We start from the raw sequence: 17,506 nt of genomic DNA on the forward strand, positions 1-17,506 counted from the left end.
GGTTGACATGGATGACATGGAAATCTAAAATCACCCAGATGACTGAGTACTATGTAGGCTCCGTAATCAGACGTTATACATAACTTTGTAACCTTCTGTTTATTGACCCTGGTGAGCTCAGGCAGACCAAATATGGCCTCTAGTCCGATGCATAACCATATTTTTTTCCTGCTGACTAGGCCACACAGTTGGCTGTTTCTAGTTACCACTGACAATACCTGGACAGACAATCATCTGTATTGTTGCTGTCTTGTCAACTGAACAGAGACTAAAAATGCATTTGCTGTTGAGGAGCAAAAAAAAAGAACCAGTATAGTTGTACTTCCTCATCAGCTTCATGTCAAACTAAAAACCAGCCACAATCAACAGTCTCACCACTGAAAAGATGTGCACATTTAATTGTGTGGATTTTCCTAATCATTCGGGAAGAAACTGAACATTTTGCAAAACACATTTTAGGAGCATGGGAAAGAACTCTCACCTCACCCACCTTATACCAATGTTCATTAGTGTCCCATGTTCAATGATGCAGTGACTTAGAAGTGGATCTGATATAGAAACCTTTGACATGATACCCTAAATAATGAGAACCAAGTGGCATTTCATGCCCACACAGCTAGCAGAATGTAACAGAAATGGGAGGAGGCACTGATGGAGGAGGCCCAGAACCTACTATACTGAATTCACTCCAATTTGTGAGACTGTCAGAGGACTGGACATCAACTTGCTTCATGCTGTATGTGTGATTGAAGAAACCACACTTAAGTTATGTAAGGCGACAATAATACCACTTATATGTTTATAAAGTGTACCATTCTTCTTCATCATAGTAAATCAAGAAGGAAGGCAATTAAAAGAGAATTGGGTGAAAACATTTGTTTGATTATCATAATGTCAAGCACAAATCAGACAAAACGCTGGCTTTAATAAGGATAATAGGTTAAACGTGGCACCTTGTTTGTATCATGTTATTTTCCTGCACCAGGCAACAAAGGAGCAAAAATGGACTGAAGGACAGATTCATGATGATATTGGTTGTTTTTCAGGATGTTTGCAAGTTTGTTGTAAGCATGTGCTCATCCTTCTGGTTTGAGTAGTTCTGTTCATTCTGCAGACACTTGGTTGAAACTTTCTTCTAGCAAAAGTAAAATTATGTGTGTGAATTGGCAATAAACCACACTAAGAATGTCTGTCAGATGAGAGTTGGTCTAAAATAGATATAATGCTTAGGACGTTTCTTTTTGCAATTGTGGACCACAGGACAAAGTACTGGACCTGCCCCAAGCAAAATGCCAGTTCTCCCAGTCACATTTTGCCAATTTTAAGCCCTTAATCTGTTACCATGCCTCTCAAAATCCCAGTCAGTACCACAGAGCTTTGAGATGATGGGAATTTCTGCCATCTTTGTCCTCAGTGCCACTGAGCAGACATGCTTTTTAAACATATAGAGCGTGGAACTCACCAAATCCATTGAAACAAACTATAAAAATAAAGGATCCTGGTCTTCTTTTAAACAATTACACCAAATAAACATGTGAAAATAATTTTGATAGTGGTGACTGACTTTTTTTTAACTTTGTAATTAAGACTGTGTGGATGCCAACAAACCTAAAATCAAAATGAAAACTCATTTCATATTACGCGATAAAAAAGTGGACAAGTCAACAAACCAAAGTCATGTTTGATTAGATTTGGTGATATGAATTCCAGAAACAGAATAAATGATAGAAATCACTGAAATCAAACCATTACATCCACATTTCTAACAAGGCTCAAAGACTGCTCCTTATCTCCCAACAATTACTTGAGGCTCAAAGTGCCAGTCAACAGTCACACAATATGAAATGTCTCTATTGCACTGAGATGTGGCTGCAAAACAACCCTCACTTACATTTTCTTTTCTTTTTTCAAACCACTCACTCTTTTCCAGTCAGCAAAAAGAAAGTCCATGACGGTTAAAAGCGTCACTTTTGTAAGTTAATCTATCTTACATTATCATATCAAACTTTATTTTTAAATGAAAGTGTCAGTGTACTATTTTAAATAAGTTGATAATTATGAAATGTGTGCCTGTGCAGTACGTGACACATCAGTGCCAGTGGGTTTTGGGACATTTCTTATTATTTCCTAGAGAAAAACTTTCCTCATTTTTCCCCACTCCTTTAACAGGCCATTCCAGTGCAGGTCAAAGAGATTACTGGGGCAGTAGTATCTCTTATGTTCTGAGTTATAATGACTATGGATCTATTATGCAGTTCCTAAAACAGAAAGCAAAGAAATGGAATCTTCAAATTGACATGAAAAAGTGCCCAAATGAACAGAAAAACAGACATGAATGCATGAAAGAATAAAGTAGAACAGAACTAGGTGCAGGGCACCAGAGCAGAGAGGGCACTTCTTGAGACTCTTGAGTTATCTGTCTGGCGACTAGGCCTGTTCAGATTTTTTTTTTCTTTTTTCTTTTTTTACTTGTACTGTTAGTTGGTTCAGTTTGAAGAGAGCCTCCTCAAGGCCCCGGATCCCCTCCACCATTTACTAGGTCTGCACAGAGCAGTGGAAGATGGCAGCTTAGTTGTTTGGGAGTTTCAAGAGTTCCAACTGGTCTTTCTGAGAGGTGCTCAGAGCCTGTCATCTGCTCCGCATTCAGTCCTACAGCTTCGCCTGCAGTCAGTTGAACACTTCCAAGCAGAAGCAAATCAGAACGGCATCAAAACAGCCACAGCCCAATTCTTTCAGTTTCTCCTTTCCAGCCCAGACATTCTTCCCATTCTTAAATACCCTAGTTGTGACAAATCATGGAACCTAACCCCAGGATTTCTTGGAAAAAAACACCACCATGAAGTATGGTTACACTTTGACCCCCTCCACTCTAGGCACACAGTCTTTAAGAAGTGCTGAGACACAATACGTTTTAGCACAGAGAGAAATACAACTGTCTCCCAGCTGTCCCTTCCACAGCCAAGGCAAGGGCAGGGCATGGTGTGATAGGGTAGGCAGAAGGAAAGGGGCTGTGTTGGGTAGTAGCGGGAGGCAAGCCCTGGGCAGGGCTTTTGGTGGCTGGTTAGCTTGGCTCAGCTAGCTGCAGCCCGAGCCATCAGGTCCTCTAGAGCCTTGTCCTGATCATTGTTGTGGACCAGCAGCACCTCTTTGATGGCATCCCGTTCAAATCCCATTTCGCCAAATCTTGACATTAGCTCAAGGAACTGCAAGGCCTGAGAAAAACGAAAAAAAATACAATAGATTATATGATCTATTAATATAATCTACAAACTTTGGCTAAATTACTAAAAGATATGGTACGGTAGATGTATCACTCATATTTCAAAGACTAAACACTGTGTTTTCTGATTTGACTCCTTATACTCCATATTAGCACAGTGCAAGTTCTTAAGCTGCGCAGTTACCCATACAAATTGTACAAACCTTCTCCTCTGAGCATTGGTACATCTCTAAACATTCCTCCACTGCACTTGCATCAAAGCCCCGCTCACAGAGACGGCCATGGACAAACAGATAGTCCAGTACCTTGGACAAACAACAAGTACATGTTTGTTATGCATCTACTACTGAGCATCACATTAATTAGGCTTAAATTAGGCATCACATAAAAGACAAATAACCAAACTGAGGTTTCTAGTTTTATTTTGAGAAGACAATAAAAGATTATATTTTGGATTGGAACTAAATTTAACGTTCTGTAGGGTTAATTTATTGTCTTCTTTACGCTGTATGTACCTTACATCTAATAAGTGAGTAATACCCAATGTGAGTTCATCATTTAAAACCAGTGGGTATAAATTAAATCTGGCCCACCAACTCCATAGGACCTGTTGTATTTTGCTTTTACTTTTATTCCACATCTACTGCTAATAGCAACCATAATCCTGTGACCAGGGTTGAATAGGACATAACTATACTATTTAAAGATGCACAGCATTGATTCTTGACTGAATACAATTACACAAGCACACAAACAATGAACAGTTAAGGATGTCGGACAGTGAATATGCTAAGAATCGAGATTTCTGCACACTGGGTAAGAGGAAGTCGCACCTGCTCCACGTTCTGCCCTTGTCTCTGCATGGCCCGTAGGACACCCTCATAAGAGTAACCCATGCCCACAAGAGTTTCAACACACTGGCGCTCACTGGGCGTCATGCTGAGCAGGGCTCCACCACATGGCAGACCCGCAGATCCTGATCCTTGGTTGGCCTATTGTAAAAACATGAGTAAATATTAATGGGGTTCCTGAGGTACAGTATTAATATCACTGTACTGTGTCCCACAAAACCTATGCACAAGATAAGTCAGTCAGTGTATAAATCAGTGTGTAATGTCATGCTCACCAGTTTTGGTGCACCACTCTTGGCGTGGCTGGGTGGCTCAGGGGCAACAATAACTTGGGTCTTGGGTATGGTTGGCGGGCTGCCATTGGGTAGGTTCTGTCTGGGAGTAGAAACGGGTGCAGGGAGCGGGCTGTACCTCACTGGCTCTGGGTCACCAGAATCAGAGAGTTTAGGAAACGTGAGAGAGCGGATGTTACAAGGTCGATCATCCATGTCAAACCCCACTCTGGCAGGATGCCCAACTCTATCCATGTCCAGCAAGGCAACCAACCCATTGGGTTTGTGGGTAAAGCCAGGTTTGGCTGTGAGGCTGGTGTTGGTGCTGGGAGGGGACGGGCTGTTTCCACGTGACGCTGAGCCCCTCTGGGAAACCTCTGAAGGGGATACAGAAGGAGGAGGTAGAGGTTGGGGTTGGCTCTGGAGAATGTTCCTGAGCTCCTCCTTATCGTCCAAAGTTTTGAGCTCCAGCTTGTCAAAGGGGTCCTCTTCCCGCTCAAAGTCAGCTAGGTTGAGGCTGTGAGGCTGGGGAGTACTAGGCTGAGTTTTCCTGGGACCAAGGCTTGGGGCAGGCAGTGGAGTGAGGATGGCGTTATGGCTCAGCCCGGCCAGGACAGGGTTCAATGCCGGTGGTAGAAGGTCCTGGTCCTCTACAGCAGACTGGGGTTTCTTCCCTCCACCACCATCAATGTCCTGGGCCTGTGCCAAACACTCCCTGCTCTCTGCCTCATGCTTGGCTGCTGCCTCTTCTGCTCTGGCCTCTGCTGCTCTGGCCTCAGCCAGTTCAACCCCCCAGCGCACACTACGTCTCTCCAGAGAAAAGTCATACTGTTGAGACCGTTGTAAGAGGGAGGAAGAATGGGAGTGATGGGCAAGGATGACACATAGAGTAATAGAGAAAACAGGAATAATGATGAATACAAGAGCCAAATGGTACAACTCCAGCTCAAGAGAAACAAGAACATAAAACATAGAAAGAACTTGTACCACACAATATGAATTAACATTTGAGGTTACTGTAATTTGTAAACAATAAAGGTACTTCAACTTTTTCAGCAGGTATGTTAAACATCTGGCAACAACTGAAATAACTACTGGTAGAAAATGATCACCCCCATTGACAGCATGTGGTTGACCACACCTCCCCATCAAAATCATTATAGACTAGGCACAGGGAGTGTCCTAAAAATTTTGCCTTCTATCTGGTCTTCAGCATGACTACATATGACCAAAAATGTAATGCTGACATAGCAGGAGTGAGGCCAGGGCTCATCATGATAAGCGCCATATTATTGTAGCTCAGTACACTTAAGCCTTGCTGTGAGGATGCTGCAGAGGTGCATGTAAGGGCATCATACCACAGCTAACACCAGCCACCATCTGTCCTGTACCTGACTTACCTGTGTGTCCACCAGCAACGAGCCGCAGTCTGGTGGACAGAAACCGACAGGCAGCCCCACTTTGGCTGGGCAGCGGAATTTGTCATTGATCTTGAAGGGAACGTCATCAAGGTAGCTGATGGGTCCTGTGTACAAAAGAACAAAACCAAAAAAGAATACATTTGAAGAATAGACAGGAAGTACAAACTCTAGTAGACCCTGAACCCACACTTCACTCACGACTCAAAACATCACTGTAGAAAGTATACAAGAAAGCATTAAACAGGGTGCATACAGCTTTCAAAGCCTTTATTATCTCATCAAAATTGTTACTATAAATGCAATTGCAAAGTTTATAAAATTCTTTTATACCCATAGCAATCAATGTATATTGCCACTTTCCCCTTTACCAGCTGTTCATATTAATTTTAATTGCATGCTTTGATCACAATTATCTAATACTTGCAATTCAACACCAGGATACAACAAATATATGACAATGGGATTGTTTAATTTATGGTAATAAAAGAGTTTCAATTTTCAAGGAGTATATTAAAATTCGAGCATATTCCTAACCTTGACAAAATGAGCAGTAAAAATTAAGCATTTTCGAAACTTTCAAGACTGTATGAACCCTGATTAAAAATAGCATCTCACCGTTGTTGTATGCATCTGATCCAGACTTCCTCGCAGCCATTTAGAGACTCTGAAACAGACATGAGCGCGTCAGGTGTAAAGCTAGTGAGCAGCAGTCATGTTTTTTTTTAGCTGACAAGGAGAGTTGATAATGATAAGCCATAGGTCAATGTAAAAAGGTTAGACAGACTAGGCCAAGGTGGATTTTCCCAGCCCTTCTTCCATCTGTCTTGAGACATTATGTTTTCAGCAGTTTCTGATAATTACAGTATGTCTTTAACTGGGCTCAAAAAATGGTCCTACAGAACAGTTTTAAGCAAAGCATAAGTGCAAAGACACTTAATCACATGGCAATGCAAATTGTTCTTTCTATTCAAAATCAAATTCTTCGTTATCCCACTGGCTTTGTACATTCCGCTGCTCTGCATCTCAAATCACATAATCCCATTATTTGGTCATGCCGTGCAACAATGCCTGTCGTTATCAACACAGAGAAGCCACTGTTTTCACATCCACTGAACAGAGAACTTTGATCTGTGTGCTGGTGTAGAAAGATGTTCAGTAGAAAAAATGATAGATTTGATCCACTTGCACAGCTGAAAGGGACAGGGAGTAAAAATTACCTAGGACTCCTATAAACTAAATTTAAATAAACACTGAATCAAATGGCTCAAAGATATATGATTGGTTTGCTAGTACTGCCTACAGTACTGAAAATCAAGACCCAACTCTACAGCTGTGTCTTTCAGCTTTCTACATTTATACACTAGCTCATTTGATTAAATCCAAATCTTACCAATCTCCCATATGTGACTAAAGCCAGCAATTTCCACAAAACAAAATCATACACACCAACTGTACACAATCCACATAGCACAAAAAAGGATTGACACAAAGAAAATTAATGACTGGTGAAGAAACTTGAACATCCCAAAAGCCAAAGACAGATATATAACTTTCTCAAAAATTGTGATTAAACCAATGCTCACAGGCAGGTGGATATAGGTCTTGGGTTCAAATGACAAGCATAATGACCAGATATTGCTCTCTTGTTGACTGGACACATGTAGGTGGCCAACAGGTTACTAACACATTAGCCATAAGCAACTGATTCTCAAATTATGAGAGTGTTTACTGCTCTGCTTCAGTGAGTTTGTTTTATAGTCTGTCTGTGGCCCAGTTTTCTGGAATTGCTCAATGCAGCTCTAATGATGTTTTAACTCACTGAGACATTAATATAGTCACGCATAAAAAAAAAGCTACCAAAGAGAGACCAATAATGTGTGTCTAATGTGATTCATTATGGTACAGTCGAAGTTGATCTCTAGCGTGAAAGGGTGTAAACGCATGGTATTGGACATAGAGACCCTGCTATCACTCAGTCTCTACAGGGAAAATTGCTTCATTAAGTGACTACTGTGTATTGTTACTCAGTTTCAGTTTTACTAGAAGGCACTTAATGAGGCAGTTTTATTCTTCTTTAAGTGCCTTTTCTGATCAGCTGCTGCTGAATATTAGCAGCAGCTGGTCAGAAAAGGCCTTAAACTCGTCAAGGGAGTAATGAGAGTGATTAGCAGCACACATGGAAATCTATAATTCAGGACATATCATTATCAAAATGCAACCTACAGGCAGAATACTTGTACTACACTAATTTAGGAGCTGTACACGCCCATTAGCCCCAGTTTTGAGTTCGGGTTAAAATACTTGATCATACCCCTCTGGTGAATCATTTGTGGAAATGGGACATACGTGACAAGGAGGTATCTTTCAGACTTCTAAAGCGTTAAGTTAAATTATATTAATTCCGTAACCAGTCGTTACTTGAGGGTGATATGATATAACGCTTACACAAGTTGTTGTTTCCCTTAACTATTTCAACAACTTAGATAGTACTCACGGTGTACAGTACACGTTGCAATAGTGTACAGTTGAGTCAAATTCGTACTAATATTCCCGATATCAGTGACAACCACAACAGCAGAGTATATCTCGTAGAGGGAATTAGATTATTTTACTGAGGGGGAGCTGAAACAACGTTACTTTTACTAACGTCAACTCAAAACGACATAGGAAGGATCGCAGTAACTGTAGTCCTTCGCATTAACGATAAAATAGCAACTTCATGGGTTCCAGCTATCTGTTCAAGCTATGTGGTTCGTAATACAGCTACCAGGCGCACTGAAGTACGATATATTCATTAGCTAGCATTTGTTGAGTTATAATAGCGTCAATTAGCAAGAAGCTAAGTCATGACTATCTTTGGTTACTCCTAGCTCAACGCACTAACAGCGAACATAAAGTGACAGTTTGGCTAAGAAGTCAGCGTTGGATATTCCATTAGTCGGTATTACCGGAATATTTCGGTCGAATAAATGACTTCACTTACAATTACCACGAGCCGCTAACTAGCTAATGTTTTTTGGGAAAAGCTATCGTTCATGCTAATACGCTTAGCTTCGCCAGTGGCCTGGATGTAATGTTATGTGGCCGGATAGGATAGCCCGCTGTCTCCCCTGCCACCGCCCCTGAACCAAAACTGAGCCCACCTAGAAACACACACTCACCTCACCTGAATCTGCTCAGTCTTGTTCTGTCAAAGTCCAAACGACGTCTTGTCGAGGTGGCACTCAAATTGAAACTATTCTCCGAATGAGTTTTATTTATGACATCTCTTTCCTGCTTCAGCGTGGGACGCCATCTTGATTTGTCAAGCTCTCTACCACTGGTTCCTGTCTGACGTCACTCACCTACGTGACGTCAGAACATCGGCAAACTCCATCCAGCTGCGCGAGTCGCTGCTGTTTACATGGTAACTGTTTTAAAGAAAAGGTAGCAAAACACTGCCTCTTTCATTGATGCCAAATGTTTTTTTTATTATTTGATTGATTTTAATCACATTGCTACTGGACTTGTAGGTGGGCGACAGAATGCATTTGTAGCTTCCTGAATCTGATGCATGAGAACAAGGAGCATGCACAAAACTTTACTCAAGGCAAAGAGAACTACTATGAATGGGCTTCTGCGCGAGAATATTAAATACAAATTTAAGTAAAAGTGTGGTCATATATACAAATCTAAACATGTTTTTAATGAAAATTAGGACAGATTTGACTTGTTTCTTTCACTCAGACCTGCAGATGACAACGTTTATTCATTTGAATTGCATGTGATTTTTTTTATAATGTTTGTTAGAAAAACAGCAAGATACTGACCTATGACAATGATGATGACCATGACGACTACGACAATGATGACGATTATGATGATAATTGTAATGTAATGTTATGAAATGTATATTTCCTGTTGCTAATGTTACAGCCAATTTTACAAAGAGACAGATGTACATTTATGTGGTTGTATTATTATTATTTTTGAAATAGCCATAACTAACGACCTAGCTCTACTCCCAATTCTTAACCAAAGTTAGCTAATTTAAAACATCATGCACCACATAGTCAGAGATAAACGTTGAAACTTTCAAAATACCTTTTAATTTCAAAATAATAGTAGTGAAGTACACTTAATGATTTAATCAATTTGGGTATAAAGATTATGTGACATGGGACAAAGCTAATCTGTTCAGATAAGCAACTCATTGTTGTCTGAACTGAAAACCAGAGGTTATAGCAGCATACCTCAAGTGTTAATCCAGTTTTCCATAAAACAAATGAATGAAAACAAAGGACAACAGTGCTTCTAATTTAATACAGAAAAACCAAAAAAACATATAATTGTAAAATGTTGTGAAACGTAGGTCTTCCCAAAGTACATGATCTGAAATGAATTCTTTATTTACAAAGTAAAGCAATATGACACCTCTGAAGAAACCATGGGCCTAGTCTTTAAGTCAAACAGCAGATGTTTAAGGTCCAACATCATGAAAATTAAAAGCAACAATGTAGTCCAACTTAAATGACGAGAAACATGAAATGAATGGTAACATTTGGCGGCTGTGCCATTTAGCTCATCAATGTGTACACGCAGTTTTATATGGTTAAAGTTAATGGTAATAATAATGTTCACATCTGTGAACGTCTTAACTGTAGTTTATGTTTTTACTCGACATTGGGTGCGCGCACGTCACGTTCAGACCCGTACGTGCATTACGTCTGCAGACACGCGCAATGATAGCCGGAAGCACCGATGGGAGGAAAATAAAAATCGATGAAATCCACTGTAATTCGCGAGTGTAAAGCTCTCACTTACTGTCCTTTTCGCGACGGTAGGCTCGAATCTCTTAGCCATTTACACTGCCACTGTGCCGTAGGGGACGTAAGGAGCAGGAAAGCTGTTCCTTTTGAACGAAGTTGCTCGGTAGGGGTTTAGCTGACGTGTGGAGAAGTTGAGACTGCCAGAGAGCAGATAAACAAACATAAACAAGCAGGGATCAGCTGAGCGCCAGCCCGAACCGAACCAGCAGCACGGGGAGATGTCAGGGAGGACGGGTTTCCTCTTCTGAGCCCAAGAATGATCCACAGGAGAGCGTGACTTACACTGATACTAGCTCCATGTCAACTGTCAACACTGGCACACAAAGAATTTCGGAAACACAACACGAGGACCAGCCATAGGCTTTAGCAGAAAATCCACTGCTCCTGTCACTGTCTCTTTGTCAAGACATAGCCAGGCTAACATGGACGACCAATGAGTTTACCTTCCAGGTTTCAGCTGTAACGAAACGAATACATATTACAGTGCAAGGAGAGAGGTAAACACTTTTTATTAACTTTGCTTTTGTCCATAAAGGGCCTGCGAACTAAAGCACTGACCTAAGCTAGCTTGGCAGGCCACATATCCTGTTTTTGTTTGAATTCTTAATGTGGCGGTCAGTTTACCAGAAGGACCGTTAATATCTGTTCAGGCTTGCCGTTTCTTTTATCTTAGCGTGATCTGGAAAAAATACAATCAGAGCTAACGGATTGAAGGTGTTTGCTGCAGTGTCAACAGTAACTATGAAATGTAAACTGTGTGAAATTTAATCCTGACAGTGTCATTAAGAGCATCCTTTTTATTTCCCACTTCGCCATATCCGCCTACCTTTCACCTGGCCACCGGTGTCAGAAGTGGGATTAACATGGCCCACCAGGCTACCCCTAGTTCCCAGAAGGCCCTGATGATGGAGCTGAAGTCTCTGCAGGAGCAGCCGGTGGAGGGCTTCCGCATCACTCTGGTGGAGGAGTCTGACCTCTACAACTGGGAAGTGGCCATCTTCGGGCCCCCTAACACCCTGTATGAGGGAGGCTACTTTAAGGTGAGACAGAACTTTTTCATACCATAGGGGCAGGAAATTATGAATTCAGAGTAGTCAAAACATGGCACAGTGTTTGGCTGATGAGACACATTCATGATTCTAATATATGTTCACTAGTGGAGGATTATGTATTCAGTGCAACTGTGCTCTTGGGCAAGTTTTCTTCCTAAAAGGATATATAGGAGATTGCTGAAAGTTGGAAAACAGCCAGCTTGTTCACAGACAGTGAATGTTTGCACCCTAAGTGTCAGACCAAATAAAGTCTAATTATAATGACTGTTGCACTTTTACAATAATCCTGCAATGACCTGGCTCACCTTTACTGGTCTAAGAATTTTCAGTTTTAAAGCATTTCCAGGCAGCCATTTATATTTCTCTGTTTTTTAGGCGTTCTCCCCGTCCCTCCACTCTCCTTGTCTAGCCCTCTCCCCCTCTCTTTATGATGGTTGTGCTTCAGATGGCTATTTTTAGCTGTGAGACCGATATAAATGGCACCTCAGCACAGAGAAAGAGTAAGAGAGAAGGGCATGATGAGACTCATCTTCCTTTCTTTCATGCTACTTATTCAGTGAAACATCTAGAAAATGCGGTGCAGTCAGAGCCCACATTCAAGTTGGGGCAATGCAGATGATGCTGTAGCCTTCCAGGAATGCCAAAATAATACAGAACAGGCGTTGCCGTAGTCTACTCTTGCAGCTGTCCAGTGTTGATTACATTATGCTTTGTCCTTACAGTGAGATCCATGTTGTCTATTGTCAAATAATTTTATTCATATAGCCTTTAATCACAGGTTTGTTTCAGGGGGCTTTTATTGTCTGCAACCTATAATGTTTAACCCTCTGTCCTTAGACTCTGCAGTCAGATCAGGAAAATCTCCACACACAAAAACAGGGGGGAAAATGGGAGAGAGCTCAAAGCAACACAGGAGGGATCCTTCTTTCAGGACAGATTGATGTGCAGTATGTGCCATAGCTGGAGTTTCTAGTTTAGCTAACCTGCATGTCTTTAAAAGAGACATGCAACATGTAACAGAGAGCCTTTCAAACTTTCAAATGCATAAAAATGCACGTCCTTCTTGCTTTAAGGCAAACGGTGCTTACCCCTGAGCTACTGTGACACCCACATAATTACATGAATAAATATAATTCTGATGAACTTGCTGAGTCTGTATACTGCAGAAAGGAATGCCTTAGCTGTTATGCTTTGGCGCGGGTGTAACTGGAACTTTGTTTCTGTGAGCCCAGCGTGGCTCCTGTAGTGCAGTGAGTTAAAGAGCAGTCATGCATTTGGGACGGTGATAGGATGTTTTGGTATGTGTCTATCTGTCAGTATGGTAAGTGGTAGATATTGAACATTGAAACTTGTGTCTGTGTGTCATGACGCATGTTCTTATTGTCCCGATGCTGTGCCAGTGTACAGACTTGTTGTGGAGCAATGATAGTCCTATCTGAGCGGTAGCAGTTCAGTGAGAGCCGGGGTGGTGTTACACACACCCAAGCCTACAAGCCTTTCATGTAGAGAATTGCGCAATACTTTGGAAAGCAAACACAGAACCCAAAGCACCAACTCTTATGCCACCTAATGTCTAGCTCTATTTTAGATTAACATCGATGTCAGCTGCTTCACGGTTGTCTCGTGGTTAAATGTGTGATATATTTCTCTGTTGTCCAGGAAGCTTCTTTCTGGTTAAAGTTAATTTGTGATGCCAGACAAGTCAGTCAAGAGAGCATATTTTTTATGCAACATTACAGTTTGATTTGAAGAGTAAGCAGAATCCAGTTTGTCTTATCACTCCAGTCTGGACAGCTGTCCTTAACTTTAAGTTAATAGCAACTTGGATCTCCATGAGACACCTGCCAGGCGTCGCTATTTCATGTTGTTTCACTTCGTTATTGTTTAAGGAAGCATGAAGGAAGAATTTGACTTGTCTCCCCACCAGAGAAAGGATGTCTTACAATGTCTTCCAAAGTTATATGAGTGTTGTTTATTTAGATATATGAAGTGTTTTTTCCACATCAGTGTGCTACACAAACCTCCAAAACACCAGCTCGTACCTCCCTGGGGTCTCTCCATAAGGCTCGAATTAAACTTAGCACAACGGAAGTCGAGCTTGGCTGTCTGTAAAACATGAGTTGACTGTGTTTGCTCTCCTAGGCTCACATCAAGTTCCCAGTTGACTACCCGTACTCCCCACCAACCTTCCGCTTCCTCACCAAGATGTGGCACCCCAACATCTACGAGGTAAAACATGTTGTATTCGCTATTGAATGTTTTTACGCACTTTTTGTAGCCATTATCATGCCACTTCAGATAGCTGTCCTCCTGTCTTTGTGACAGATGTTACACAGTGTTCTTTTTTATCTTTCCAGAACGGAGATGTGTGCATCTCCATCCTGCACCCTCCTGTCGATGACCCTCAGAGCGGGGAGTTACCCTCTGAAAGGTGGAACCCCACCCAGAATGTCAGGTAATCGCTGCTACACAACCATTGCTTCTGTATACACTTGGACGCATTCTACAGCGCAGGCATGCTGTCTCTTTAGAATTAATAGAACATAATTGCGACGTCCCTGATTTGAATCCTCTTACTCCCTGCTGTCTGAAGCCCCTTTCACACACGTAGTCTCTCCCTGGAATGTTCAGGAACATTTCCTGCATGGGGTCATGTGTGAATGGGAGTAGGGCTCGATATTCAGGGAAGTCTGTATGGCCAATTTTCCACTTCAAGACCTGGTAACATTTCACGGAAAATGCTGGTACGACTGCAAATGAAAGCAATACCACTGCTGGGCCAAACCAGTCACAAGACTCCACTGATGAGGTATTTGAATGTGTAACTCATTCACGGTTAGTAGATCACAAAAATACATTACTTGTCTTGCAAACTTCTGAATATTAAATACATTACGTTAACATTTGCACCGGACAAAAACAGCTCCTCACCCGCCATGTTCCTGGAAATGAGTCATCTTCTGCTGCGCACATGTACATCAGGAGTTTTATGGCAGTTGGCTTCCATAACCATCTTTCGGACTGTCCATGACCCCCCTATATTCCAGCATTGCCATGGCATGTGTGAAAAGGCACAAAACGGAAATGTTCCTGAATATTGCTGCGTGTGTGAGTAGTGAAAATCACTAGCAGTGCCTAAAAGGTAATTTACCAGGAACCATGTGTGAAAGCGCTAAAAAGTAAGGTTGAGGACTCACCTTGGTCGTCTACAAAAAGAACATATAAAAAGAAAACATGAAACATCCTGTGGTTATACATACAGCGTGGATCACATGTAATTTTCATACAGCAAATCCAGAACGGTGTGAATTACTGGTTCAGCTTTAGCCTCACTTTGATCTGTGTAACATCTTAAGAACAAGACAGCACTGGTCAGCTTTCAGAATTTCTTTGAAATTTAACATGTCAGCAGGAGTTTTGTGGAGGACTAGCGGTAAGGTGGTGAGTCTGTGTTTGAAAGCCTGAGCAGACTGGGTGCAGCATGTAATTGAGCCACGAAGGGAAAGAGGTGAGCGAACGCCTCCGTCTGAGCCGGGAAAAAGCACGCTACAGTTTCAAAAAGCCTGAGCAGGGCTTTTCTTTCACACGGCGACAGGATCAGATATTGGAGCGTCCTCATTTTCTGTCTGTGTGCTGTTCCTTCATCATCAGGACTATCCTGCTAAGTGTGATCTCTTTGCTCAATGAGCCCAACACCTTCTCCCCGGCCAACGTGGATGCATCTGTCATGTTTCGCAAATGGAGGGACAGCAAAGGCAAGGACAAGGAATATGCAGAGATTATCAGGTAATACACAGTGTTGGGTGTTTCACCCACCTACATACAGACAAATGTCCATTGTGCTGACAGAGAAGCTGTCTCACACTGACTTTGACTTTGTTCCTGTCTTGGCCCACAGGAAGCAGGTGATGTCGACAGCGGCGGAGGCTGAGCGCGATGGCGTCAAGGTGCCGACCACATTGGCGGAGTACTGCGTCCAGACCAGGGTCCCCTCCCAGGACAGCAGTTCAGACCTCCTCTATGACGACCTCTACGACGACGACATGGAAGAGGAGGACGAGGAGGAGGACGAGAGCGAGATGGAGTCCGTAGGTGAAGCCGGGGCGATCAGCGCCGTGGAGGACGGTGGGACGTCCACCAGACGTTACGACAACCAGGACGACTCTGGCAACGAAGACTCGTGATGATCTGGATGATAACTCCTCCCTGCCAACACCCCCCCCTCCTGCCCCACCCTCAACACCACCACCACCACCACCACCACCACCCTCCTACTTTTATGTGTTGCGTTACAATTTTCAGTGTGTTTCTGTGTGTGCGTGTGTGTGTTTGCACATACAGTGGGGTCAGTGGTCTACTGCCAAAAACGTTTCATCATTTATTAAACTAATACAAATGATTGGTCAGATAGTTCTCAGATGCTCTTACAAAGGTTTTTAGCAAAGGTCTGTTCGTACTGTCTTCACTCAAAGTCAGAATTTGGTGTTTCCACCGTTTGCCTTAATTACAGCTTGCACTCTGTCCGGCATCAGATGTTTTGCACAGTTTGAGAACTGAAATTGTTCCAGCGCTGTTTGAGAGCACCCCCAGAGTGTTTTTAATGTTATATTTGTCATTTTTAAATGTGCCCATTGAGGAGGACGACAACCATCTTCTTCCACACTGTTTGAAGTAGGGTGGTATTACTCTATGGGTCAGTGCATGATTTATCATGTGCAAGTTACGGACTCCAGACAAGGCAAAACATCCCCACTATTGAATATTTCCTGTTTAACTCTAGTTTTACACCCTTACACTCTTACATGCAATCAGCTCCTCACATACACACAGTGTTTGGTTGCAACCATGAAGTTTTTGTGTCTTCAACAGTGAAATTTCAGTACCGTTCAGCCCGTTCTAAACCATCGCGCTTGTTGTGCCACTAAAGAAGTGGTTTGGTCACTGCCACAGTTTGTTGGTCTTGTGGCTGTAGTTTTGTCAGCTGGAGGAGGGCTTTCTTTGTTGTCTTTGCTGTTCTGTCTCCTGAAGATGTTGGCTTTATACCACGGTGCCATCTCTAGGTCTGTGTAGTCCCTCCTGGCACCAGCCTTTTAATAGGAGTCCAGTAACTGTTACCAGTTACTTATGAAAAGACCATAATGATCAGCATCGTGTAGGAACATGCATGTGTTAATATTTGAATTATACTGCATACATGGTGAGACAAACATTTTAGATCTTCCAATCACATATACCAGTATTTCAATTACTTACAAGCATTTCCCAAAGATACAAAGTACAGGTATCAGTCGTAAATAACCGGGAGTCCTAACTAAAAAAAAAAAAAAGCCTAAATGCATTGTCTTAGTGTTTGATAAATGATGAAAACAAACTGTCCTTGTGGTGGTCTCTTGAACTCCACTGTAGCTGGCTGGCTCTTCGTCCGGCTAGTTCATGTCAGATTGTTTGGGTTTGTGTTAAACGATTGGGTCTACCCACCGCGTCTTCACTTGTTGCTGCTTTTTATGTCCTTCTTTTGTTCAGTTGGTTGACATTCTGTCCTCCCTGACATGTCCCTTGTATTATCTGGGATGGCTCAGACAGTCTGGCTAATGGACACTTTGTTTGTTTGGCTCATTAACCAATCGATGAGCTGGCCAGCTTGTCCTGTCACTGTCCATCAGTGTGTCCCAGAATATCTCTTTTCCCTCTCCCGTCTGTCGGTTTCGACTTTGATGCAATCAACTTAAACTTGCAAATGCAGGCTCTGCCGTGCCCCACCCCCCCACCCCCCCACCTTTAGACCCACCTTCAGACCCACCTTCAGTAGTGTCCGTCACAACCGCTCCCACCCCCAACTGATCCCTCAAAACAACATTGTTTGGTTGGGGGGTTGAACAAGG

The 17,506-nt window shown here is 42.4% G+C and overlaps 2 protein-coding genes across 3 annotated transcripts; one reads left to right on the top strand and one right to left on the bottom strand.

Annotated features, from left to right (window-relative positions):
- Positions 1-2,442: 2,442 nt before the first annotated feature.
- Positions 2,443-9,067, bottom strand: ubap1 (ubiquitin associated protein 1). Of its 2 annotated transcripts, none has more exons than XM_041952557.1 (7): positions 8,931-9,067; positions 6,380-6,428; positions 5,744-5,868; positions 4,347-5,171; positions 4,054-4,212; positions 3,424-3,525; positions 2,443-3,212 (listed from the first exon to the last, which is right to left on the bottom strand). In XM_041952557.1, exons 2-7 carry the CDS (start codon positions 6,417-6,419, stop codon positions 3,072-3,074), a joined length of 1,392 nt encoding a protein of 463 aa, XP_041808491.1. In that variant the 5' UTR covers positions 6,420-6,428; positions 8,931-9,067; the 3' UTR covers positions 2,443-3,071. The 2 variants fall into 2 exon arrangements, with proteins under 2 accessions (XP_041808491.1, XP_041808500.1); XM_041952566.1 differs by having other exon boundaries at positions 8,926-9,067.
- Positions 9,068-10,487: 1,420 nt separating this feature from the next.
- Positions 10,488-16,958, top strand: ube2r2 (ubiquitin-conjugating enzyme E2R 2). Its single transcript, XM_041949175.1, has 6 exons — positions 10,488-11,069; positions 11,423-11,612; positions 13,767-13,853; positions 13,982-14,079; positions 15,276-15,410; positions 15,523-16,958. The coding sequence occupies exons 2-6, from the start codon at positions 11,436-11,438 to the stop codon at positions 15,806-15,808; spliced, it is 783 nt and encodes a 260-aa protein (XP_041805109.1). The 5' UTR covers positions 10,488-11,069; positions 11,423-11,435; the 3' UTR covers positions 15,809-16,958.
- Positions 16,959-17,506: the final 548 nt, after the last annotated feature.

Source organism: Chelmon rostratus, chromosome 2 (genome assembly GCF_017976325.1).
Source record: "Chelmon rostratus isolate fCheRos1 chromosome 2, fCheRos1.pri, whole genome shotgun sequence".
In the NCBI taxonomy this organism is placed as follows: Eukaryota; Metazoa; Chordata; class Actinopteri; order Chaetodontiformes; family Chaetodontidae; genus Chelmon; species Chelmon rostratus.

Bases quoted from the DNA above. Each gene is read 5' to 3' on its own strand.
- ubap1 (XM_041952557.1), bottom strand. From the start codon at position 6,419: ATGGCTGCGAGGAAGTCTGGATCAGATGCATACAACAACG. The intron at 4,213-4,346 runs GTGAGCATGACA...TTTTTACAATAG, and splicing joins AGAGTGGTGCACCAAAACTG to GCCAACCAAGGATCAGGATC. The intron at 3,213-3,423 runs GTTTGTACAATT...CGTTTTTCTCAG, and splicing joins ACCAATGCTCAGAGGAGAAG to GCCTTGCAGTTCCTTGAGCT.
- ube2r2 (XM_041949175.1), top strand. From the start codon at position 11,436: ATGGCCCACCAGGCTACCCCTAGTTCCCAGAAGGCCCTGATGATGGAG. The intron at 11,613-13,766 runs GTGAGACAGAAC...TTGCTCTCCTAG, and splicing joins ATGAGGGAGGCTACTTTAAG to GCTCACATCAAGTTCCCAGT. The intron at 14,080-15,275 runs GTAATCGCTGCT...CTTCATCATCAG, and splicing joins AACCCCACCCAGAATGTCAG to GACTATCCTGCTAAGTGTGA.